Here is a 26,976-nt window from a genome sequence, read left to right on the forward strand (position 1 = left end):
GTGAGCTCACCACATTGCCCAGGAAAGCCCTCGCCCGCAGCTGGCTATCCAGGAGGCCCTCGGAGGCGGTCCCTAAAGCCAGGGGAGTGGCGGGCGCCTCCCCAGGGCCCTGTCCTCCTGGGCAGCAGTCCCCTCCCCCTGGCTGAGGAAACCCGAGCATCGGGGCAGAGTCCACAGGGTCCCACGGCCACGAGGGGCAGCCGCAGGCCTCACACGAGGGGGTCTGTATCCAGGTGAGGACCCTGCGGCACCCTAGGTCCCCAGCTGGGGTGACAGCAGGGCAGGCGGCAAGGGCGCAGGGCCCCGCCCCCAGCACGCAGACCAAAGGGGAAGCGCCTCAGAGGCGTCCCCGGGAGACGGGGGCGGGGCCTGTGCAGGGCGGGAACTTTGAGCCGCGGTCGCGGGGAGCTCTGAGAGGGAGGAGCCCGGAAGTAGCGCCCTGGAGGCGGGGCTGCGGGTCCCGGATGGAGGGTGCAGCTCCCGGGATCCGTGACCGGAGAAGGTGAGTGGCCGGGAGCGGCCCCGGTCTAGGTGCCCACGCGAGGGGGGACCTGGAGGACTCTGCCGCCGCCCTGGAGCCTCGGTCCCGGCTGCCTGTCCCCTGGAGCCGCCGGGGCGGTCCCCTCAGCGCCCACCGCGGACCCCGCGGTCCCGGTTCTCACCTGAGGGCCCTCCTCCTGCTGTTCACAGCGGGTGGAGTTTGACCTGCAGGGTCCTGTTCAGGACGCGGTGGCCTCAGCCGGGTGGCCTGCGCCGCGGACCTCAGAGGAGAAGAGGGGGCCTGACCCGCAGGCCCCTGGAGAGGGGAGGGGAGCCCAGGTGACCTGGGGGCAGGAGGCGTTTAGAAGGGAGACCCGCCCAGGTTTCAGGTGTCACTGACTCTGTGTCCTTTTGTTTTCCTGTGGCACCTGTGGATTCTGGGGTTTAAGTCCTGTTTCCTTCCTGCTCCTGGTGGACATGGGAAGAGACCCTGCGGGTTTTAAGGATTCAGCAAAGCAGTGCAGTTCCTGGAAGTGCCATGGAGAGAGCACCGATAGGGTGGGCATCAGGGGAGGGAGTCCTGGGGCCCCAGGTTCTCCACTGTGTGTGAGAGAGTCGCCTGGGGACAGCTTTTGCAGAATGTGCCCTGGGATAATTCCCAGTGATGGCGGTTGATTGCTAAAATGGGTTGTTTGCATGCTTGGCTTCAGACACCAGCCTAAGCCTGATTCTTCTAGGAAACTCCAGGGAAATCACGAGGTGGACAGTCCTGTTGGACCTTTCGTTTTAGAGATGAGAAAAGTGAGCTGGCAGGGTTTAGGTGATTTTCAAAAGGGTATTTTAATGAAAACCTCAGTGTTTCCTGATGCATGCTGTTGTGGGAGATATGCTTCCATTCTCAAGTGACCAGGGATTTGTATTCAGCCTGGCAGAGATGAATTGAACACCTGTAAGGAATGTGAAGTAGCACGTGTTCTGACTGCTCAGTGTCCAGTTAAGTCAGAACCTAGGACACGTGAGTCTGTAAAAGAGCACAGTGTAAGAGGTTAAGGTTGCATTTTGCCTAATACAAGTTATTGAGTTGAAGTTGCATTTGATAATTTTAAAATATTTAAGGAAGTACGGTGTTTGGTCCGTTTCAGGATTTATTCAATAGAGTATCGGATGTTGTTTCTTTTGAGGCACTGCGGAAATGTGAGCAAGAACAAGTTGGAGACATCTTTCAGGTGGAAGCATTGCCTGAGGAGGAGGTCATCAAGTTGGCCAAGAAGCCATTTTGTGAAGCCCCTGTTGACTCAAGGCTTTTGAGGAAGAATTCATGTGTGGAGACTAATTCTTCATGGGCCTTTGCATTTGGTGAGTCACGGAACATATCTGAGTAGATAATCATTTACCAACATGTCCACAATAATCTCACATATTATGTATGACAGGTCATGGCTCAGTAAATATTACCATTTCCTTTTTTGCATTTAAGAAAACTAATGATGGCATAATACTTTCTTTCTTTTTTGCCTTGAAGTACGTCAGTATCTTGACCAAGCATGATTGTTGGTAGGTAGGATAGCAAGAACTTGAACTCAGGGATTTTATTGTCATGTATCAATCTATTGTTTTTCATTGATTTCTATTAATATATCCAGGTTGGCATCCATTACATTTTTTAGCTTTTGACTTTCCCACCTATGGGCACCCTGACAGCCCTCAACTCCCTGTAAGCACAGACAACTCTGTAAGGAACATGAGGATAAATTTCCCTGTGCATGTCCCCTTTTGAAACTGCTTAAGCACTATGTGGGTAATCTATAGACAGGTGGAATTTCTAGGTCAAAGTATGTATGTTTACTTCTTTGACTAAGCACTGCCAAGTGGCTCTTCTGAATAGCTCTGTATGTGGCCAGGATTGTATTATCTAACTTTCTAACTTTTGCATGTTGAGTAGATACAAAGTGAGAGGACACTGTTTTTGTTGGTATTTTTCTTTTCTTTCTTTTTTTTTTTTCTTTTGAGAGAGAGAGAGAAAATTTTAATGTTTATATTTTAGTTTTCGGCAGACACAACATCTTTCTTTGTATGTGGTGCTGAGGATCTAACCCGGGCCGCATGCATGCCAGGTGAGCATGCTACAGCTTGAACCACATCCCCAGCCCAGTATTTTTCTTGATATCTATTCTGATGCTTTTCTTTGGGGGATTTTCTCCTGTGAAAATGGGCTTCCTCTGGATGCCTCTGCCCGTTCCTCTACTTGACCTTATTTTCTTCTTTTTTTTTTATTTTTATCAAAGTGACTTCTTAATTCCAGTTTTATTAAAGACATTGTCCCTTGCTTGCATAGTCTATATCTAAAGCACTAGTCCTTGCATCAAGGCCCAGCTTGCTCTCAGCTGCCCCAGGAGGGGAACAAACTTTGTCAGTAGCCAAGAGACACCCCTACAGGGGCCACAGTACTCTGGTCCTCTGGTATCTTGCCAGCAGTTCTTCCCACGCTCAAAGAGGGTTTCAGACACTGAGTCAATGGTCCGGGTGGTCATTTGTTGCCTTCTAATCTCAAGTTGAGCTCCTCTGAGAGGTGATATTGAAATCCTTCTGTGTACCTGACCCATCATTTTAAATGATGTTCCAAGTTCACTTTTTGGTATATGTGTGGTTCTGGGGATTGAATCCAGGACCCTAAGCCTGTTAGACAAGTGATGTACCTGAGCTACACATTCAGAGACCCCTGTAAATGTCTTTCCCCTTTGCCACAGGGTCTAAATTGCCAAGGCTGACATCAAACGTTCCTCTTGCCTCCCTGGTGGCTGGCATGACAGGCGTGCACCTGGGACTGTCACACTCTAGCCTGTGATGGGAACTCATGTGCCTCTGTCCAGGGCTGAGCATGGTTCTGCAGACCTGTGCTCCAGGCTCCCTGCAGGGCTGTGGAGGCCTCTGCTGCCCAGCAGCCCTGGTATCCTCTCCAGTGCTCCTTCCAGCCGAGGGCAGGCAGCTGCCCATTGCTGTAGGCTGACTTTATTTTCTTCTTATGGCACTCATACGTTCTCAAGAGTATGTTGGATTATTTGTCCATTACGAGTCTAACAGGTCCTCTAGAACGTTCAAACAATTAGTAAAATTCCTAAATAGTAAGTGAGCATGCACAGAAATTGGGCTAATGTTTTGGGAAGAACAATGTTGGATGATATATTCATGGCTTGAATATATCATCCAACATGAAGTTATATTTTATTATTTACAAAATAATAAAACAATGAAGCAATACCATGGGCTGAGCTAAAATATATCCCCAGGATCTTAGGCATTCTGATCATCTCTGGGTAATGAAATGGAAGTAAAGGTATCAAAGCCAATGATCATCTGTTTCCAATTTTCTGTGATTTGGTTCAAGTGGTAAAGTGGTGATATTTATTAATTAATGGATCAAATAGGTTCATAATTGTTTTAGAGTATAATTAAGTGCCTTCAAACTTTTGGCTGTATGTGCACATTTGAGAATGGTTCCAGCCATTCTGTCATCCTTTGGGTCATTCCCCTCCTATGTCCTGTGAGACATTTTCTATGTGAGGCTTTAAAAAGAAGAGAATATTGTGTAAAGAAACCTTGGGATCTGTGCAGTATAAAATTGAATGGGTTCATTCAGAAATCAGAAATTCTATTGAAAGATATTTGCATGAGCCAAATAAAACCTATTTTTAGGCATCCTGGTAAAGACAAGGTTTTATCTTTATGTCTCATTTTCTATGTTTTGTTGTTGTTGTTGTTGTTGTTGTTGTTAGAATGAAATTCATATGTTGCCAGACCATTCTATCAGATGTGTAACTAGATGCCATTTAAATTACCCACTTTTACATGGTAGACATTTTTTAATGAACACTGCCTGTCTGCACCTTTTTTAAAAACAGGGCTGGGATCAGAAGCCCAAATACCAATGGTCAGCTGGAACATATTTTTCATTTGGCCTACCTGTCAGTATTCCCTGAGGTCATCTGTGCAATCAGCTTTGTTACTCCTGCTCCCTCACTGGATTTCATAGAAACCATTGCTATGTATCGATCAGGGACACAAATCCCACAACATTGCGTTCTTTGAATATTCAGAGTCCCACTTTTCACTTTGCCATGCCTGAGATCAGCAGAAATATTTATCAGCAAATGTGAGATTTTCAAAGATCCAATTCTATGTGCTCCTTTCCCAAAGAGCCTTAGGCAGGGATATAGCATACATAAATATTAAGTAAAGGCCATAGTTTTTAAAATGTCATCCATTGAATAGTTGACACATGTCTGAGATACTTTTTATTTTGGAGGAGGTATTATTTAATAGGGAATTCCAACAGCTACGTAATAGTGAAATGAGAAGTCTTGCATCCATTTAATTTTGTTTCTGATGATTTTTATGTGAAAGGATAAGATACTTCCTTGTTCCCTTGCAGATGTTGCCCACTTCTGTGAATGGATGCGGGGTGTCACCTACTACTTGCATATCTGCATGTTGGGCTTGACACTGCTATCGTACTTGGTAGTTGGCAGAAAGTCAATACTGAAGTTAAGTTCTTGTGTTCTAGCAGCAGAGCTGAAGATCCTTGGTGTGCCACCTTCTGCAATCCATGCTGCTTTGTTCATGTTCCTTATTGACTTCCTGGTGAGCATCATGGTCTTCTGGTCTTGAGAATGGCCAAGCATTGCACTGTGAATGTGGAAGATGGGCATGTGGAAGGCTCCAGGGAGGAGGGATCATTGATCATGTACTCTAATCCATGTGCCTGTTTAATGACCTGCTTTTTTTATTTTTGGGTTTTAAGGGAGACACTGCACTCAAACACTTCTGTGCAGCTGGGAATTCAGGCTTCTGCTTCACCTTGAAGTAAGCATTAATGATTCCTTTCCAGAAGACATGAGAAGAGAGAGTGAGCCTCTGGTATCATGCAGGTTCCTTGCATTGCCCATGGGCTAGAGGAGAGAAGAGTTGCTTCATGAGATTTGATCCCCTTTTTCCTGAAGAGTTCCACCCAGAGGTGAGTCCCCAGCGTGTTTAGACACCATTTCAGACCCCTTTGTTGACGGAAATGAATCAGAGCCCCTGATGATGTGGATGAGCTAAAGATGGATTTGCTATGAATTTTCTATTTCATTTCTCAGGGCCTGAGTCAAGCCAGCCTTTGTGCTGTCAGCACATGAGCTGCTGGTCAAATGTGAGGAAGTGGTCTTGCTTTATGAAAAGACCACCCTGATTCAGTGAGCCAGAGGCAATCTGCAGTACCTGTTTTCCTGTAAAGGCAGATTGCTGTGGATGGCCTCTGGCCTCATCATGCAGCCCTGCTCAGAGTAGGGGATTGAAGATCCAGGCAGATCCCTAGTTCCTTTTAACCTTTATTACCATTGGGCCACCCCAGGGTCCTTGGACTGTACCTGGTCTTCTGGCCTGGGTCAGGGGATGTGAGGTTTGGAATCCCCCTCTGTGGCAGGATCCCAGGCCCCCCAGCCTCTTGAGGGCAGGCACAGCCTTCCCTAATTGTGTTAGAGGGGGAGACTTCTCCCACCCATCCTCATCCATGCTCATCACACATTTTGTAGCTTGACACCTGAGGACCTTTATTCATTGACTTAGTGGTTAGTGGTGATGGTTGCTAAGACTAAATGACTCTTTCAAGGTTACATCACTTGTATTGTAGGGCTAGAGCATGGATCTTCCTAATTGATTTCATGGGACTCTCTCATGGAAACTGTGACTGCCTCCTAAACACACACTCTACATTTGGAGTGTCAAAATTCTTGGCACTGCCTACTTGGCAAGTGTATCTTGTCTTCTACATGGTAATTTCCCAAATATTTTCCTTTGGTTTGTGGAGGTCATGCAGAAGTGATTTTATTTAAAATAGCCCAAACAAGAAATACCAGTTGTCTTTTTCGCACATGGATGTGTGTAGTAAACACCCCTTTCTGTGTGCTTGCATGAGTTGCTCCTTTGAATTTGTTGAAGAATGGTTGGTGGGGGAGCAAGGTAACGAGAGATGGATATCAATGCTTGTCCAGTATTCTGAAGTGAAGAATGCATTGAGGATGTGAAGGCTTTTCTAGCCAGTTCCTATGGCTCACTCAGGGATCAGTCAGAGGATTCTGTCTGGTAGACTCTTTGGAGTAGATGTCAAAGTGGCCTGGTCGTACCCTGTCCAGGACTGAATGCTGAGCTTGAGTGGGAGCTTCTTGTCAGTTCAAGCATTTCCATGAGTCTGTCCTCTGTTCTCTTTGTTTGTTTATTTGTTTTATTTTTTCAGTTTTCAGTGGACACATCTTTATTTTATTATATGTGGTGCTGAGGATCGAACCCACTGACTCGCGCATGCCAGTCGAACACGTTACCACTTGAGCCACATCCCCAGCCCCCTCTGTTCTCTTTTTTCCCAGCAGTTTCTAACAGGAAAGGAGAACAAACATTGAAAGTACGGTGATTGATTATTTATACCAATGTTATTTGAATCAACTTTGTATAATTCAAAATTAACTTTTTGCTAGTAAAATTTCATATGTTGAGGAAATAATGAAAATATTGGGGTTAGGGGATGAGGATGGGCAAATCAAATATTTTTGAGCACCAAGACCTGTTTTTTTTTTAACTCAAATCATAAACTGCCAGAGGACCACACCAAGTAGATATTTCCAGAGACAGTGGGAAGGTAGTGGCACATGAGGAAGGGAAGAGCTCTCAGGATGGGAAGAGGGGGCCGCTTCAGGACTCACCGGGCATGGCACGAGGCTGCTGGCCATGATACATGCCTGGGCCCACTGAGTGGGGCAGATCCATGCTCTGTGTCCCTCTACCCTCCTCTGTAGCCTGTGTTGGCAGCAGATCAGGGAATTGGGGTCAGAAGTGCTCCCAGTAATATAGGCACCAGCCCCCAGAGTGTGTTCCTAGCCCTTTCCCCACCTGGCCTGACTTGGTGCTTGTGTTGATGCAGGGCTGAGACCCTACAGTCATCAGAATGTGTCTGTGGTCCAGATCCATCCTGCATGGCCAACATGCTCAGACCTTCAGCTGGGTCCTAGGCCTGCTACAACCAAACTCTGTCAACTGGGTGGCAAACCACAGAGGAAGGGCCTTCCCTCAAGCTCCAGGGGCTCAACACACTAGGTGTTGGGCTGTCCCACTGCCAAAACACCTCACAGGTTCCTAGGGGACTGTCTCCCCAACTCTCCCAGTCCTTGCCCACTCTCCTATTGCTGCCCACGATCTGTGGTTCCCATATGGGCATCCCGTCCTTGCTCCAACATCACATAGCTGGTATTCCCCAGTCTTCCTGGTATCTGGGTCCAGACTCTCCTCTTCCTACAAGAATATCAGATATTGGATTTGGTCCCAGTTGAGGCTGTGTTCCATCATGTGAGCTCTTAGCTTCATCACTGTGCAAAGACTCTTTTTCCACACATGTTCGCACGACTTTTGGCTGGCTAAGAATTTTCAGGCGACACTTTTGTAATGAGTACACTTTTCTTCCTTCCGATCTCTCCCCAGTGAGCATTCCTCACACCCTTGTCCTAGTTCTTTTATGGCAGTTTCCCTCCTTATGGCTGAGAGGACCTAGTGACCCCTGGATTCACACGTTCTCCTTAATCACCAACACACTGCAGAATTCTCCAAAGGGCCATATATGCTCCTGGAAGGTGGTGGTGGAAATAGTTCTCCTTCCATTAATCACTACTCACTCACTAATGTCCTTGTGTCCTTGACAAAGGCTCTCCCTTTCCTGGTTTTCCTGAATAGAAATCCTCTTACATCTTGGATGAATAGGGTTATACATTGTGCAGAGGTTGTTGGTCCACTGAGCATCTTGGAGACTGTTCTTTATGGAGCCTAATGATCCTCATTGGGGAATGAGGCCAGGGTCCTAACTGTGGTTAGTGTGAGGACACCATGGGTTCAGAAGAGGGAAAGAAGGACAAGGGAAACGCAAATGTCCTTTCATGGCCCCTGGAGCTAGAGGACTTACCTCTTTGCACCTGGGATCAGGAGACCTCATTTCCTCGAGGACATGCACACTCAGACGTAAATCTTGAGTGTGGGTTCCTTTTTGGGGTCCAGGGCTGTTGTTAGCCACCAGGAAAGACAGTGCTCTCCATGCTGAGTGGAGCCATTTTTGCCAGGAAAGGGAGCCCATGGTCACGCCTTGTGCAAAGCATCCCACGCCAGGGCCTACCATCCCTACATTCCTGTCCTGAAAGGAAGCCACTCAGAGGCAAGGTGGGTCCAACCACCTCCCATGTGTTCACTCAGCACTGTGTTCCGGCATCACACCAGTTAACAGTCTTGATGGGATTGGACGTGGCTCAGAATGTCACCCTCATGAGCTCTACCCTGCTACAGCTGCAGTTCTGCAGTGGGAGAAACTCAAAACCTCGAAACACATGCACATGAAAGAAAAGAGCAAGAGCCAGAGCCCAAACAGGCCAGGTGTGGCAAAAACAGGTGGAGTGCCTAGGTTGGGACTCAGAATTATGTCAGTGGGGTGGCATTGCTGCTGGCACCAGCATGATAACAGAGAGCCAGCCCTGCTCAATTTGGGGAGCAGTGTGTTGGGGAAGGCAGCAGAAATTGAGAGGCAGGATTGAGTTTGGACCTAGGAGGAGGTTGGGTAAAAGGCCAGTGTGGGTTGGAGGGCCTGGGCAGATAGAGAGAGGCCAGGGCACACCCCAAAGCCTGGAGACTGCACTTGATGTCCAGGGTTGTGAAACACTGCCTCCCCTCTTACTCACAACTGAGAGCAAGAGGCATTGATGAGTTCAGTTTGTGTGCAGCTGCATCCAAGGTGGCTCGGCTAGGTACCTCTGTTTCCTTGACTCAGGAGGCTGGGAGTCCAGGCTCCACTGAGTCTCAGCTGGGAGGATCAAAATCTGAGTTTATGCCTGTGTTCCTAGTAGGATCCATGTTGGCTGAGCCTCAGTGTTTTTGTAATGAGAGGATGGGTGACTGTCATGTCTTTATCACAGGACACACTTGCTAAATGGATTTGTTTACTCTGAGGAGGAAAGAGAGGGGGGGAGTGGTGCTGGAGACAGGGATGCAGACAGGGGTCATGGACTTGGCATAACTCGGTCTTGGAGATGATATCCCATCACCTGTACCCACTTCAATTCCCATGAATCAGGAGGCTGAGCCCCCTTGAGGTGAGGGGTGAACCGGTTCTGGGCAGCAGGATGCTGTGGTACCTCGGAGTCTCTGTGAGACCCCAACACTAGACACACTTGGCCCTTTTGAAATCTTAGGAGAAGCTTTGGGAAGTTGTATGGCAGAGGGGAGCAGCCTCTGCATCTCAGTGCCCTCCAACTTGCCATGATGTAGAGAGGGAACTGCAGCCAGGATAGGACGGACATTGGCCACGTCCCTGTGTGGGACACAGGCGTGATTGAGTTAGGGTGCATTATTTTTCTCTCTCCTTCTTCTGATTGCCCCATCTCTACATTTGTGCTTTAGCCACCTGTGAGTCCCATCTCTGGTTTCAGAGAAAATAGAGGGTGTTATGGGCCAATAGACACAATAAACCCTAGAGATTAGATGCTACCTTACTTTCCAGAAAAGATTGGGCACACCATGAGTTGCACAATGATGGGACCAGGGTCCAAAAGCTGCTGAGAGGGAAGGACTGGTTGTGAATGCATTTTTGAAGGCTCCAAGCTGGAACTCTAGTGGCACCAAGCAGGTCAGATGCTGGTGGGGATGTTTGGGTAGTTGTTGGTGAACACATGCGCACCTGAGATGGGTAGGCATGGAGGAGAAATCAGCAGCCCATAGGGCTTTTGAAAGTGGTCTTATGTGAAAAGAGGCTCAGGTATGGGCACAGGAAATGATATCATTGCCTTGACAATGGATCAAACAGAACATGGAACCCTGGTATCCAGGCACCCACTTCACTGACCAAGCCATCCGAGCTCATTTGGTTGGAGAAACTGGAGTGAGAAGGATGTTCCCCTGTCCTTGCAAACAATGCCGAGCCTCAGGCTCCCAGGAATCTCAGGGGGGCCAACTAGCCCTTTTGTGGATACACTGGGTGAGGCTTCATCTTAGACGCCAGATCCTCTGGCGATTGTTGCAGAGGAGCTCAAGAGTAACAGTGAGTAGGACAGCGCAGGTGAGCCCAGCAGGCCCTCTAGTCTGATCCCTGATGAATGGCCCAGGACTCCCATTCTGACTCTGTGTGTGTGTGTGTGTGTGTGTGTGTGTGTGTGTGTGTGTGTGTGTACTGATGGGAACTGTCCCATTGTGCTTTGACTCTAGTGTATTGGCACAAGTCATTTTTCTGTTTGTCACCATTTCCATTTTGAACCCACCATTCTTGGTTCCAACCCAGGGTGAAAATGATCAGAACACGGAGGAGCCCTTCAGCATACAAAGCCTTGAACCTTACAGGCAGGACCAGCTTAGGAATGAGCTCCTGCCTGACATTGGTGGGAGGAACCTACATTTCAGCAGCAACATGGGGTTAATCTCCTGGGATTTCATCCCCACCCAGCACGTGCTGGATCTCTTGTTCCCAAGGTAAGCACCAGACCACCAAGCCCAAGTGTGTAGCCCCTTCATGCCTGGGTCTTGGGGCTGCCATGTACCTCTCAGGGACCCAAAGGTTTGTAATACCTAATGAGATAGAGGACCACACTCATAGTGGAAAGTCAGCCCCGAATGGGACAAGTCCTGGAGGTTCCTGCCACAGCCTTGCAAGGGCAGTGAACTCCCCTCTCAGGGAGAGAAACCATCCTGACTCCAGCTGATCCACAGAGGTCCGTGGAGCAGTCCCCACACACTGGGCACCACAGCTCAATGGTGTGCACTGAGCTCATTCCCAGGTGGACTCAGTGAGGCCAGGTGGTCTTTCTGGTGTGATGTTGGCTTCGTGAAGAACGTAGATCTGTGCCAGAGGCGTCTCAAAACTCGGGCCTTGGGAAAAGCACTTTTGGATTAATAAAGACATGTTAGTTTCCATAGTGGGACAGAGCGTCCTAGCTGGGACATAGCTGGACAGGGGCTTTGGACATGGCAGCTCCCACACCCAGAGATATGTGGGAATCAGCAGTTTGGGCTCATTCACTGATGAACACAGAGAAAGCACCCACTGTGTGAAGACACGTTTCCAGTCATGTTTCATAATCCAGTGAAAAATGGGGTGCAAATGACTGCCATTGTGTCCCTTTTCATGGGGGTCAGGCTAAAACCGCAGATGCCATGAGTACATATCCTACATGTGAATGCATTCCTGACTCCATGAGGCATAACTGCACATTGTCCTCTTCAGTGACTGTGGTGGACCCCTGGACCAACTTCAACATGGAATGGGCTTGGGGTCAAGAGGGTGGGCTCCTGTTTCCACAATAGGGACCTGCAAGGTGATTTGACTTGGGAAGGCTGAGGAAAGACTGCTCTCCCCAATTCTGTTTTCTGCCTGCAGTGTAAGGTGTGGGGCTTCAACAGTAGGAGGGGTAAGGCGGGGAGTTGTAGGTAGTCATGGTCCTCTGGGAGAGCCCCTGGGACAATGGATCTCCCCACACCACACCTCCCTGTCCTCCCCCAGGGCCACAGAGATGTGGTCTGTACTCATGGGAAAAGAGAGGTCCACTGCTACTCAGGGGGACTCAGTGAGAGCTCACAGAGAATGAGGTAGCACTGCAGCCCACGCCAGGGGAGGAGTTGTCTCTTGAGCCCTGAGAAGAGTGGGCAGGAGGACAGACACTCCTGGAAGGTGCATTCCAGGTTGGAGAGCAGGTAGCCAAGAGGAAGAAGAGTGTCAGGCCTGCCAAGAGGAGGGGAGAGCTGGTCAAACCATGGATCTAGCGCTCCTTCGTTGAAGGTTCTTTGCCTGTGGCGACCTGTCCTGTCCCTGCCTGTACAGCCACTGTGACTTGTCTGGGGTGGACTGGTGTGTTCAGAGCCAGGGACGGTTCAGGAGTGTAGGGTCAGAGGTTTGCTCTGGAGGCCGTGGCGAAGGCAAGGCCAGGGTTTTGCTGACTCCACACCTGCCTCCCCACAGTGCCTCACCTTCCTTCCTGGGGACCTGGGTGAACTTCTTCATCGAGGCTTCCCATCAGCCTCCAGGCTCTCTGAGTCTGCAGCTGCTGCTGCCATATATGTATCTCTTCCTGGAGCACCAAGCACACCACCTCCTGGCCCCAACTGAAGATGGCATATCAAGCCAGGCAGAGCCTGAGAGCCAGGCGGACTGTGGTGAGTACCTAAGGGTATATGAGGAAAGGTCCTACTGCAGGGAGTCTGTATGCCTGGTGTTGGGCTGGAAATTAGGATAAGCCTTTGTCCACTCAGGAAGTGACCCCAGTCTGCAAAGAGGTCCTGTGTGGGCTAAGGGCCTGAGTTCTTCCTGGGAGCAGGGGTATTGTCTGTCTGTGCGAAGGTCAGGGCAAGGCAGTCATGTTGGCATCTTTTCTCCTCTAGCTACAAGCTCAGTTCCTGTCACGGCTCCTAAGCCAACCCCAGAGCCAGAGCCTTCTCCCGGGAAGGGGCAGAGCTGGAGTCCAGGACATCAGGGGTCTCCACTCGGTACTCCCCACGGCCCCAGTACAACAGGCGGGTGAGAGGCAGGTGCCTCATTCACGTCTACCTGGGAAACGAAAGGACAACACAGTATCAGAGCATCCTGGTGAGTCTTCGAGCAGGGGAGTCTCCTGGGAGTCCACAGCAAACACCTTGGACTAGGCCTGTCTTCTTGAACTGGAGCTTCTGGAAGGTCAGGAAGGAGAGCAGAAAGTGAGGAAGAGAGAGGCGGGAGAGCAGCAGCATGCCAGGTCTGGGTGCGAGTGGGCCTGCGTGTTTTGGGGTGTGCAGGTCAGAAGTGCAGGAGTGAGTGCTGGGTTCAGAGGAGGTCAGAGAAATATCGAGGGTGCAGGCTGTCCTCTACTGACCTTGGTATTGAGGAGGAGTATATTGAACCATGGAGGTTGAAGCAGAGGAGTTGGCAGTCATTTTCTTGTGTGTGAGAGGGGATATGTTGCTGGTTGAAGGGAAGGGAGCCATTGTAGAATGATTAGGGTGGGTAGGTGTGGGTCACAGACAACTGGGGGCCTTGGAGGGGCCCATTAGTGTCCTAGTTTGCATGTATATGAATAGAGATTCAGCGGCTCTCTCTGCAGAATTTTCCTGGGTGTGGAGTATCCATCATGAGACTCTGGTGTCCACCTCCAGGGAGCCATGTTGAACCACTGCACCTGCTGGGTCCGAACCTCCTGATACCCCAGAAAGCACTGACACTCTCGAGTCCAGCAACTTCCATGCCTATCATTAAAGAGTCCTAGTGTGTGTTGTGCCCTGGCTGTCAGGACCAAAGCACCTAGGGTTTGTGCCTGGTCCACACAAAAATGCAGCTGCATCCCAGACCAGAGCAGGGATATGGAAGTCCACTGGACCATTCCTCCCATATTGATGGGACTAGAGTGTGTCTGTACAAAGCCTTTTGGTCCTTATTCCCTTGTCCCTGTAGGGCATAGCAGGTTGAAGCAAACTTTTGTACCAAGATTGGACTAGAGGCTCATAGGAAGACCCCACATGATCACATGAAGGCCTCAGGTAGCAGGGTATCAAGATGGTGCCCTTGTGTTGAGCGCTCACTTGTCTCTGATTGTCCTTGAGCACTGTCCTCTGGGTAGCTACTCCCAAATTCCCTCTCTGATGACCTTTCTCCAACCCTGCTCAGGTGACCTGCCAGGACATGACTCCAGTCATCATCCGCAGGGCCTTAGATGCACACTTGCTCCAGCAGGAGGATCCAGAAAACTACGAGCTTCTGCAAATTGTCTCGAACCATCAGAGTAAGTGGAACCATCAGAGGGTAGGGAGCAGTGAGTCACAGTGGGCTCACGATAACTGGGAGCCAAAACACAGTGTGCGTTGGCCCAATGCCCAGGAAGAGTATGGTGGGACTTGTGCACAAAACAAAGTGTAATGATGGGGCATAAATCTGCAGGTTTTTCATGTTCCCCAGGGGCTGTGGACCTGCCTATCATGTTTTCTTTCCTTGGCCTGAGGAAGCATTGCAAAGCTATTATCCACGAGGGGCCAAGAAGAGAGACTTCTTTGTCTTGTGTCAAAGAAGACAGACAACCACAGGGTGCCTACTTTGACAGCCTTTCCTGACCTAGATGAGTACATGAGAAAATCAGTTCAATGAAGAATCATTTCTGGCTTCCAATCTTTCTATTCACTGCAAACTGAGTCCATTTAGGACCAGAGGCCATTTCTAGAGAGAAGTGTGTGGTAGAATAGAACCCTCCACAGCTTGTAAACTCAGAGAGAGAGAGAGAGAGAGAGAGAGAGAGAGAGAGAGAGAGAGAGAGAGAGAGAGAGAGAGAGAGAGAAGAGAGAAGAGGGGAGAGGGAAGGAGGAGGAGGAGGAGGAGGAGGAGAAAAATGAAAATAAGTTGAAGGAGGAGACAATGAATAAGAAGGTCAAGATGACTATAAGAAGAAGCATGAGAAGAAGATGAAGAAGAACAAGAACAAGAAGGAGAAACACAAGCCGAACAAGAAGTATAACAATAAATTGATTAAAAATGTGAATGAGAATTATACTCATGAGGAGGAAATGCAGAAGTGGGGAACTCAAGAGAAATATATTGCTCTGGATGGCACAGCCCTGCTGTGGACATCCTCCACCCATGCTCAACACACCTCCAAACCATACCCCTCAAATTAGTGTAGCCCTGTATGAGTGGATGAATCCACTGGCAAGGTGGAGGCACCCACCATCAAGTGATTCCCCCAAACCCATGTGATCATTGCTGCAGTGGGGAGAAAACCTTCAACACATGAGTCTTTGGGGACCAATCCAGATACCAAGTCTAGCTGTTTCTCATTGGTGGGTCCAACGTGAACTAAGAGGTTCTGGGGTGTGAGGGGCTATTTCCTTGAAAGGTGTTCGTGTAGTGGACCTCCTGTGCATAGAGAGTCCTCAGGGAGGAATCAGTGGGGAGTCTTTGGTGGAACAGTAGCTGGATTTGGGGGCTCTCAGGTCTGTGTGTGAGACCTGAGCTGGCAGAGGCTCTCAGTTGTGGGGGATGTTGGTTAGTGTATTCCTTGAGTGTCACCTACCACGCCTCTGCCCCTGCCTCTCCAGAGCTGAGGATCCCTGCTGATGGGAAAGTATATTACGCCCTGGATGAAGGAGTGAATTATAACTTTCTTCTTCGGGAAACAGATGCCAGCAAGTCGTTGAAGGTCAAGCCAAAGGAGGTAAACAGCCACCTTCTTCAGTCTTTACTCCTGGTGCCACTCCACATCCTCCAAGGGGACAAGAACCTCAGGTTCTGGATGGATGTTGCAGAACGCCCACAGAGCCAACTGCCAGGCTGGGTGGGGTGCAGTTGCTGGGTTTTGCTGATGTTGTCATCCCCCACAGTTCTTGGAGCCTTCTGTGGCAGTGGCATCCAGGATCCCAGCAGCTGTGAGCAGCAGCTCTACAGTGGCTGCAGGATCATTGCCCCAGGCCACCCAAAGCAATGAGTGGTGCATGAGAAAAGTCACCAGTAGCAGCTCCTCTCTGCTTCACTCCAGTGAGCAGGTGGAAGACAGCCACTTTGTTCATGTCCTCCTAGAGGGACAGAGCCTGAGGGAGACAAAGTGCATCCTGGTAAGCCCAACAGCAGGGCTGCCTCCTGGGTGTCCACACAGTGGAAGGCAGGAGACACAGCCAACCCCAGGGCTGTGGTGGGAAATAGAGAGAGGTCCGTCTTAAGGGCTTGACCTGAGGAGGAAAGGTCCGTCTTAAGGGCTTGACCTGAGGAGGAAGAGCATCAGCATGCCCAGCTCCAGCGGTGAGTTGGCCTGTGTACTGTGGGTTTTGCAGGCCAGAAGTGCAGAAGGAAGTGCTATGGACAGATGAAGGCAGAGATATGTCCAGGGTGCAGGCTGCAGTGCCTACAACTTAGTATTCTCAATGAGTGAGGTTGGAGCAGAGGAGGTGGCAGTGACTTGTCACATGTGTAGGAGGGGATGTGTTCCTGGTGGCAGGGAAGAGAACCTCCTTAGCATGACTAGGTGTAGGAATTTGGGGTCGGGATCACCTGGGGGGTCATGCCAAAGCTTTGCTGGACCTCCCTAAATGTGTTCAGCCTTTGCATGTATGTGAATAGGGAGCTAAAGGGGTTCTTGGCAGAATTTCTATGGATGTGCAGTAGACACGCTAATGCTACAGGTGTCCAGCTGCAGAGGAGACATGTTCAGTGCTCAGCCAGACTCAGCCAGTGCTGAGTCAAGTACATTATTACAACCAGACTCGCACCGAGCTTCCAGAGGCCAGGGCCTATCAAAGCTATCATGAAGCACTCAAGTGCACACTCTTGTATCTGAGTCTATTTTGTGTAGTGGCATAAAGGACCAAAATTTTCAGTGCATTTGCCTCTTCCACCCACAAAGGCAGCCTGCATCCCAGAGCACACTTTGTGTGCAGATCCCTTGCCCATTGATGCCATCTCAGTGAGATGAGAGTGTGTCTGTGCATAGGCAGTTTGGTCCTTTGACCTGAGTGGAATGTGGCTCCCCAGGGGGAGGGGAGATGGCAGGTACAGGCAGATATTTGTACCAGGATTGTTCTAGTAGCACATTGCAAGAACCCAGGGGGTATATGGAGGCCACACTCAGGTAGCAGGATAACAAGATTGTGCCCTTGTATATGTAGCTGAGATTTCTCCTGAATGTTTGACCACAGTCTTCTGGGTAGCTACTCTAAAAGCCATTTTCTGATGACATTTGTCCCACCCTGATCCAGGTGACCTGTCAGGAGACAGTGACAAGCCTCATCCACAGGGCCTTGGACCAAAATATGTTGCAGCATGAGGATGTGGACAACTTTGAGCTGCTGAGAATGATGTCTGAGAATGAGAGTAAGTAGGACAATCAGACAGAGGGGAGACATGATCCACAGTGGGCTCAGGATAACTCACAGCCAAGAGAAAGTGGACCTTGGCCCCAAAATACCAAAGTGTGGTGGGCCTGGTGCAGGAAACCAAGTGCAGTGATGGGCGTGTCCAATGTGGAGGGGCTCAATGAGGCCCCAGGGGGCTGCTGGACCTCCCTAAATGTGTTCTCCCCTGGACCTGGTCTGGCAATGCAAAGCTAATATCAATGAGGGCAAGGCAGAGAGAGGCTCAATCCATCATCAGTTTGGTTTATGGCTCACTGAAAAGGATGCCTTCAAATGAAGAGGAGGAGAACATGGGTCCTGATTGGATCAGCATTGCAGAGTTGATATGAATGTGGAGCAAGCACACCAAATGTCCAGGTAACCCAATGACCACCCTTGCCGGATGAGGTGCCCTCCTACACCCCAGCCAGCACTGAGCCTCTGGAGGCCAGGAGCTCTCGTGACTGTCTTTCGTCACTCCTGTGTGTGGTCATGTTTCTGGGTCTGTTTTTGTCCCTGGAATCCAGACCAAAGCCTCTAGGTTTTGTGCCTAGGCCATTCCCAATGCCGCCTGCATCCTCGGGCAGACCTGGGATCTTGGAGGCTATTGTCCCATTCCTCCCAACTTTTGGGATGAGATTGCATCTGTATGCAGGTAGTGGGGTCCTTTCACTTCGAGAGGAGTGCAGCTCCACAAAGAGCAATGGCAGGTCCAGGAAGTCCTATGTACAAGGATTTGGCTAGTAACCTATGGGAAGAGCCCGCCCGATGAGCAGGAGGCCAGCTTCAGGTAGTAGGGTCATGGATGTTGCCCTTGTATTTAGAGTGGAGGTGCCTCCAGAATGCCCCTGCCCACTGTCCTTGAGTAGTCACTTCAAGGCCCATTTCCTGAAGGCCTGTCTCCCATGCTGCTCCAGGTGACCTGCCACGATAGGGCTCCTGTCGTCATCTGCAGGGCCTCGAGCTACACTTGCTTACTCAGGAGAAGCCGGAGGAATATGAGCTGGGCCAAATCATCTCTCACCGTCAGAGTAAGTGGGACAATCAGATGGCAGGGAGCAAGGGTCAGGATGTGGACTCAAGTTAACTCTTAGCACCAAAGAGTAGTCTCTGACCCCCAAGAACACTCCAACAGGGTGTGTTGAGGCTCGTGCACAAAGCCAACTACACTTCTGCTGGTGGAAGGTCTCGAGGTCCAATGGTATACCCCAGTGGATATTGTGGCTCCCCACCAGGTGCCTCCCCTGGACATGAACAGGCATCTAAAGCTGACATCAGTGAGGAGTGAGGAGGAAAGCCTCTTTCCAGGAGCAGTATGGTTCTGTGGTCTGGGATAGGAGTGGTTTCAGAGGAACATGGGAATGCATGGGCTAAAGAGGGAACTGGCATTTTGTGGATTGAAGCAGTAGGATTGAAAGCCTTCTGTATGATCAGAAAACCACTGCCTGGGCAGAGCATTGCCAGGATTCTAGCAAGCAGTAACAGGATGAAATTGGGAAGAAAACACAGCCTGGGGGACAGCCTGAATCATCTGTGTTTGGGCAAATTCCCTGGTTGTCTGTACCTGAGTCCACCTGCCAAGGAGTGATCACAATAGCCAGGTTATGATCCCAAATTAAAGTCAGATGAGGGCTTCCTGAGCATGTAGCCACAGAGCTCATCTGATAATAATGCCAGTGCTTTTTCGTTGGTTGATTGGTTGGTTTTTGTGAGCCAAACACCACAGTAGCCATTATCCCAGCCTATGTATGCTGAAGACCACCATCCCTATGAGTTCTAGGATCAATTTTCTCCTATATTAACCTACTGTTAGGTTAGTAGAATCTATGGAAGAGGAAGTCTGTCTGGGGCCTTGGTAGCCTTAGAAATTCATAGCAGAGATCCCCACATCCAACCCAGAAGGGATGGAGAACAGGCTCTAGGTTAGAGGAGGGCGACAGGAAACAGGTGTTCAGAGGAAGGAGAAGCTGGCTGTTGTATTCCCCCACCCAGGGTCATGGCACCACTGGGCCATACACCATGTTTGAGGGAAGCATTCCCTTTGCTGGTCTTTGGAACCATTGTTCTCAATAGGGCAGCATTTGGAATGTGGCCTCCATTCTCTGAGGCTGGTCCACATGGAGGTGTGCTCCACCAACACAGAAGCATGGCTCTAATGTGGTATCCGTGCTGGGTAGCCTGTCACCACTGTGGCCATACTTGAGGAAAATAACTCAGAAGAGGAATCCTAGGCCTTTTTCTCTGGGTTTCATAGCTTTCTCTTTGGTTGTGCACTGAGGCTGTCCATAAAGCTCTAGTGTGTGGCAGTGGAGAGCGCTTCAGCCCTTGCCACAAAGGCATAGAGTGGGAGAGAGGGAACGAGGCTGGCAGAGAGGGAGAGAGAGAAATATAGAGAGGAGAAGGAGGACCTCTACATGGAGAATGAGGATTCAGTGGAGCCAATAGGAACAAGGTATTTTTTCCCAGGGCACAACCCTGTTTAGGTCTTCCTCCAACCATGCTCAACCTTTCTTCCAGTCCCTCCCACCTCCCAGTAGAGTATTCATCTTGAATAAGAATTTCATGTTGACATCAGAGAACTCACCATCCAATGCTTCTCTCCAAACCCACCTGTGAAGATGGCTCATGTGGGATCTGAATCTTCGGCACAGGAGCCTTTTGTGGGAGATTTCAGATGTAAATCTAGTGGTGTGCTTTGGCAGATGCAAGAGGACCTGGGATGTTCTGGAGTCCAAAGCCTTTGGTAGGAACAGACATTAGGTCTGTTGAAGTGCTCTGCCTAGTTCTTCCTCAGGGAGGACTGTGGAGGTGGTCTTTGTTGGTATTAGTGCTGAATTGGAGAGCTCCCAGGTGTGTGGCTCTGGCCTTTTCTGGCACAGGCTCTCAGATGTTGGGGTGTCCTAGGGAGCACCTCCTGAGCCACCTTATTTTGTACACCCCTCTCTCCCCAGAGCTGAGGATTCCAGCACAGGCCAACGTATTTTATGCAAAGAACCCTCACACAGAATCCAACTTTGTGCTGAGGAAAAGGAGCCTCTCCCAAAAGAATGATGAGTGGATCCAGCCTCAACCTCCCTCTCATCCTACAAAGAAGGCTGCAGCCCTCCTGAGGATGCTTGCAAAACCATTCTGCTGCTGTGTGCCTGGGCGGGGCTGAGGCAGCCCAGGAATATTTACATTGATTACTATTTGCTTCAAAGTTTGAATCTATAGTTTGCCATTGTCCTTGACCTTGTTTAGTAACACAGTTGTTACTCTATCCTGTATTTGTTGTTTCCATTAATATATTATTATTTTAAAATATATATGTTTTTGTTACCTGATCTACAGTGATGATTTGAGTATACTAAATGTAGCAGTGATTCCTAAAGGACACATCCAAACCAACAGGAAGGAATGTTTCCTTATATCAGCAAGAAGTTTGGTTTTTAGGAGTTTGGCAGATGGCATTATCTGAGTCAGTTTTCCAATGGGGGCAATGAAGTATCGGCTATCATGGTACAAACAGAAACAAAGACACACAAACACACACTAGAGAACACACACACACACACTAGAGCACACACACACACACAATGAGAGATAGATAAACTGTTGGAGTTGGTCTCTTCTGAAATACTTTGGAGACATGGTTCTGATTTCTCCCATTTTGGAGTATTTTCAATTGCATAAGGTGTCCTGCAAATGAATCCCATGTCTGAAGAAGACATGCATGTGTACTTCCCATGCCACTTTCCACATAACCAGAAGGTCATGTCATGTAATATTTTTCATGGAGCTGTGTTTTGACTGTGAACCATCCCTTGAGGTCAGCTGTGGAATTTTCCACTGGTAGCATCACAATGGGGATCCACTCTTTGGATTTGGGGATATTTCTGATTTTTTTGATTCAGATTGGAAAGATATATATATATATATATATATATATATATATATATATATATATATATATATATATATATATATGATTTTTGATCAAAATTGTGCATTTGATGATAATGAATGCCATGCATCTAGGAATCTGTAGACTCTAGACAATGAATGAATGTCTACTGTTGCCTGGACTATTCTGCAAAATCCTGTAGCATTTGATCTTGTGTGAGGGCTTCATAGGGCTTGCAAAAAGTCCAGGTCAGATGGTCCTGCATGAAGTTTAGCTCCTAGTGGTCTCCTCCACAGCATAAATTCCAAGGAGAAACCCACTTCTACACAGAAGATGGGAAGCTACCTTATGAAGGTGATCGTAGGTGTTGGACCCTCTTGCTAGGACTCTTTTTCTGTTGGGCCAGAACTGTGCTCTGGATGTGCTTGCTGAGAAGAGCTTGGAATTTCCTGACTGAAGCAGTTCATGCAAGCTGCTTCCACTTGCAGGAACAAAGTGTGTTCTTGTTGAGCACTTTGGGCTGTCCCTGGTTGAACTAGAGTGTCAGAAGCACTTGTAATGATTGACATTCATGGTTTCACATTGAAGCCTCTGTGCCATCTGTCAACCACTGATGGCTGCAAGTGGGGCCCTGCCTTTCAATGAGTTTTCTGAAAAAGTAGGAGTTTTGAAGAACTGATCTTCTCAGCATTCCCCTTGCCTCCCCAAGTTGGGTGATGTCAATTATACAGACTTCCTTGGGAGCACACATTTTATATTGGCCTGGAATTGGACTCTGGATGTGATTGCTGAAAATAGCTGGGGAATGGGAGAAAGAAAGCTGTTTGCTGCAAGAAGTTTCAATTTGCTTTGTTGATTAACTTTGTTGTAAGTGAGCACATGCTATTTGTTTTCTGTGTGACCTAGAAGATATCAAAAGTGCTTCTTACAGGTGACAGGCATGCTTTCACATTGAAGCCTCTGTGCCATTGATCAAAAACAGTTCACTCATGTGGGTACCTGCACTTCAAGTGAATGTTGTAAAGAAGTGTGACAAATAGATGTCAGTGAGACTTTGGAGGAGAACTGATCTTCTCAGCTGGTCCTCTTTTTCCCTGCAAGTTGATGATGCTAGATTCAAGGAACTCTTTCTGGCACCCTTCGTGTTTCATGCCTGAACTGTGCTCTGAAAGTTCTTGAGGAGAACAGCTTAGAAGTGCAGAAGTGAAGCTGTTTGTGGAAGCAGCTTCAAGTGGCACAAGCTAACTTGTTCTCAGTAAGCACATGGGGATTTTTTCCCTGGTTGAAGCAGTGTGAATGAGAACGGCTTCTCAGAGCTGGTAGGCATATTTGCATTTGGCAAACTTTGCCATCTGTCACCCAGAGTTCCTTGCATGAAACCTGCATTTCCAGTGTTTTCAGAAAAGTCTGATGAGTGAGTTTCCATGGAATTTTGTGGAATTGTTCTTTTCAGCAGTCCTCATTGCCTTCTCAAAATTGGTGACCCTGGTGCAAGGACTCTCTTGTCAGCCCACATTGTATTTTGGGCCTGACCTCACCTTTGAATGTACTTGCTGTACTTCCCATCTTTCCTCTCTCTGGTCCACTCCTCAGATCCCATCCTCCTTTCAATAGGGCCTCATCCAGGAAGCCTGCCCATGTGCCTCCCACTTGAATTAAACTTCTCCAGTGCACTTGTTTTCAAAGCAGGGACTCCAAGGACAGAGGGCTCTCCATTCTGCACACTGAAATTTTGCAGCAGGGAGGACTCCTCCATGCTTGGATGGCAGGGCTGTGATCACCTGGAAGGTGGAAATAGGAGGCTTCCAGGGGTCTGGTGGTGTTCGTAGCCAGGGTACTGGTGACTGCAGTGCTTTTAATCTATGGGCCTCAAGGAGCCTTATGCTGCAGGTTTGTGTACTTCTGCATGTGTATGCACACAGTTCTTCATGTGGGAGAAAAAGCAATGTCTCCAAAGTTTGCTTTATATTATACTCAACTGGTAATTTACAAACCCCAGTGTCCCATCTTAGCCCAGAGCCATTCCATCAGCCCAGGGCCAGTGGGTGGTCCAGCGGTCAGTACTATGTACAGCTCCCAGGTGGCTCCAGTGTGCAGCTGAATTTGAGAACCAATGTACCGTAGGATTTTCCCTTGAGGTTAGAATTCATTGCCTTCCTCTTATGTCATTTCACTGGTTCAGGATATTCCTCGTCTCATGAACTATTCTGTAAAATCTTCAAGTTAGCCATCTCTGGTCATTTCTTCCCTCTGATGGCACCTGGTTCAACAGCTTGTTGTTGGGTGGGGTCGGTCATGGGAAGTCCTGGGTCACAGAGAGGGACAGGAAGACCATAATGTGGAATGGTGGTGTAGAGAGTAAGGGTGGGGCCAGAGCCCACACTGTGGTTAGGGTAGGGAAGGGATCTGAAGAGACTACCTTGAAAGCGAGTTCTGGCTGCGTTAACCAGAATCAGGGCCTGGAATTGGAAGCCATGACAGGGCTTCTGACTAGAAAGGACACATCCTTCTGGGTTGAGTTGGAGGTCCATCCAGGCAGAGGAAAAGAAAGAGGATGCAGGAGAGGTGGAGGGTCTAGATTACAGAGGAGCTCCATCATCATATCATAGAGTGTGAATTTGTTTCTTCCAGTTGTTGGTAAATGCTAATTCATTCACGTGTTACATTCACATCCACCTCGACCATTGGAAAGGCCGCTCAACCACCACAGGAAGTGATATCTTGGTGGATGTGTGCATTCTAAAATGAGGTGAAGTTGGCGCCAATAGAGTGTGTGGGCACTCAGGCATTGGCAAGCTTGCTATGGAGAGTGAATCCTCTAAATGTTATTGGGCTGCTTTTGAAAGCTCGTGTGGTTTGGCTAGACGTAGAATGCTTCCACACAATTTAGCATGGTGTATATTTTAGAGAGCATGATCACTGAGGGGCAGGTTGCTGGTGTGAAGCCGTGAGCATTAACATCTATCAAGTTTCTCACCTGAAGTTGGCTACCTAAAACTGGTGACAGTGTTTTACTACTGCTGAGCAATACTGAACAAGTCTCTGGGCCAGTAATTTATTGCTGAACTACATCACCAACAAAAAGACACTGAGTGTAGGTGAGGACCAGAGGAGCCCAGGAACCACCTGACAGCAGCCCTGAAGTCCTGAGCTCTGGTACATCATATGCCAACTCAACTGGGTATCAACCTTGTCTTCCTGGGCTCATTAGAACTGTGTGCTTCAACTTTCAGAAGCAAATGCAGAATGATAGAATCTTCTCTGAGGACACTTTTCTAAGTCTTGTTTGCAGCACATCTTCTAAGTCTTATTTGCAGCATGTCTTCACTGGAATGAGTAGTCATTTGACATTCTGTTGTACTTAAAATTTCATGAGATTCTACCCTACTTGGTAGGTTCTGTGAAAGTGACTCGGCCTGAATGCATTTTACGTGCCAAAATATGGCTTGTCTTTTCTCCTAAACCTATCAGGGCAGTCAGAGCAGCCAAGGAGTACTATAAATTCAGGCATAAAATGGCCAGATAGACTGGGATCACTGTACATCTTTCTAGAACCTTCTTTCATTCTCTGGCTTCCCTTAGGTAAAGTGTGGAGACTCTGTGATCCAGATTTGTTAGCAAGTAGTTTTCTTGGGAGGTTATGCTAGAAAACTCCAGGTGGGAACAGGAAGTGATTAGGAACTGCCAGTTGTTGTCACTAAGTGACTAAGCACAGTCCTGCTAAGGAGTGCTGGGTGTCCATGTAGATCATGCTGCTAATAGAAGCCCTCTTACAGGGTGAGAGAGCTGGGAGTTCTCCACCCCCTCCTGCCAGCCATGACGGGAAGCTGCTGCTGGCCTTCACTGTAGGCAAATGGGCTATGGTGCTGGGGGCTGGAGGTCAGCTGGGGTGTGAAGAAATGGCATAGTGCTGGACAATGTCATCCAGCTTTGAATCCCCAGACTGGGATCTTTAGCAGGGCAAGGACAGAGACTGTACTCAATGCAGCGTCTACTTCTCAGCATAGTGCCAGGCACACAGCAGACTTTCATCAATACCCATGGAATGCGCTGGCTCGCCCCAGCCCTGCTCCAGGCCTCTCTCAGCTGGGCTCTCTGCTGGTCCTGTCTGTTCTAGTGTATTCAGCTCTTGCTTCTTCGTATTTCACTTTCCTGAATTGTGTTCTCTTTCTCCACACTCCTGTGGTCACTCTTTCTCCACACTCCTGTGGTCACTCTTTCTTCACACTCCTGTGGTCCCAAATGGCTGTCTGATGGGGCTGTGGCAGAGAGATCTCATTACTACCAGAGATGGAGTTTTTAAACCAAATAAGACACGTGCTCTGCTACTAAGGATGGTCTTCAGCATAACGTGAGGTAGAAGGTTTGAAATTAGGATTGTTCTCCCAATCTTAAGGCATGTAATCCCTGTGTGCAGACCAGGAAGTGCCCTGGGAAGAAAGGCAGGTATGGGTTTGGAATCAGAGACCAGCATGAGAAGAACACTTTCACTGCTTACTGGACAATGATTTTGGGGATGTTCTGTAACCTCTTGGGGCCTCAGTGTTTCCATATCTGAAATGGGGATAGTTGTATGAATGACTTCAGGAGGTGGGTAGAAAGAATCCTAGAAGTAGAAGAAGAAAACCCACAGCATCTGTGAAGCACCCTGCCCCCATCTTTAGTCTTTCCATGATTTTCTAAGCATGTGTTGATTGGCTGTTGGTTATAGCATGCCTGTAGATCTACCTGAGGTCCGGTCTAATCCACACGGACGGAGAAGCTCACTTTTGCCCAGTTGCCACATTTGCAAGGACACCTTCTAATAGAATTGGATCTAGGAAGCTGGGGTCCCTTTGCAGAACATACAGGATCCACAGCAAAATTCAAGCCCTGAGACAGAGGGCTTCTGCTGTTGTCCTCATGTCCTCGTGGGCACTGCAATGCCTTTCTCCACCGATGTTCATTGAGACCCTGGTCCAGGCCAGGCCAGGGCTCCCTGCTGAGGATGTGGCAGAGAATGAAGCACATGCCTGGCTGGCTTGTAGGGGACTCAAAAATCGGGGGGAAGACAGGCCAGTGATGGTGAAGACAAGACCAGTTAGTTGACTTGTCTGAAGGTCTTGGAGCCAAGCACTCTTCTAAGCACCTTATCATAAAAGCTTCCTCATCCCTCAATAGTTGCAGGAGGAACAGTGCTTTGGTTGTCTGCTGACACGAGTAGGAGACTGCGGCGAGGTCCCTCAATTACTCCCGGGTGGTCCTGGAGTCATGATCGGCCCTGCCCCAGGTAACCGCTCCCGGCCGACGATCTGTGTCCTGAAGAAAAAGCCGCTACACACGAGATGCCTTTTTGAATGCTCGGTTTATTCACGCCAGGTTCATCACATCACAGGAGGCACAAGAACAGAGGCTGGCGGGACTCAGTTCGCTTGATGTTGACCCACCGACATAGTGGGTCTGAACTGGCCAAAGAGCTCAGCCTTCCTGGCCTTTAAATACTATAGTTGTTTACAACACTTCAAACCAAAAACTTGTTTATTTTATAACTTCTATTTCTTATCCTATCTTAACAGATTGTGTCTATATTGCATCACATCTTGCTTACATCTTGCTTATCTAAATTCTCACCTTTGTTTGTACTAAAATACATCAAAATATGTTTACCTTATATCCTTATCTACTTCACACACTTTTCTAGCTTAGGCACCTTTCTTCATCCAAACATGTTTACTTCAAACTCTCCTGTC

General features: G+C 48.6%; 1 protein-coding gene across 1 annotated transcript; it reads left to right on the forward strand.

Moving 5' to 3' along the window:
• The first annotated feature begins 464 nt into the window (after positions 1-464).
• LOC144373748 (uncharacterized) lies at positions 465-21,255 on the forward strand. Its single transcript, XM_078036759.1, has 12 exons — positions 465-489; positions 668-819; positions 1,623-1,836; positions 4,910-5,118; positions 5,279-5,491; positions 10,817-11,004; positions 12,488-12,681; positions 12,907-13,111; positions 14,162-14,276; positions 15,580-15,695; positions 17,230-18,395; positions 20,316-21,255. The coding sequence occupies exons 1-5, from the start codon at positions 465-467 to the stop codon at positions 5,342-5,344; spliced, it is 666 nt and encodes a 221-aa protein (XP_077892885.1). The 3' UTR covers positions 5,345-5,491; positions 10,817-11,004; positions 12,488-12,681; positions 12,907-13,111; positions 14,162-14,276; positions 15,580-15,695; positions 17,230-18,395; positions 20,316-21,255.
• The last annotated feature ends 5,721 nt before the right edge of the window (positions 21,256-26,976 follow it).

Source organism: Ictidomys tridecemlineatus, unplaced genomic scaffold (assembly GCF_052094955.1).
Source record: "Ictidomys tridecemlineatus isolate mIctTri1 unplaced genomic scaffold, mIctTri1.hap1 Scaffold_48, whole genome shotgun sequence".
Lineage (NCBI taxonomy): Eukaryota > Metazoa > Chordata > Mammalia > Rodentia > Sciuridae > Ictidomys > Ictidomys tridecemlineatus.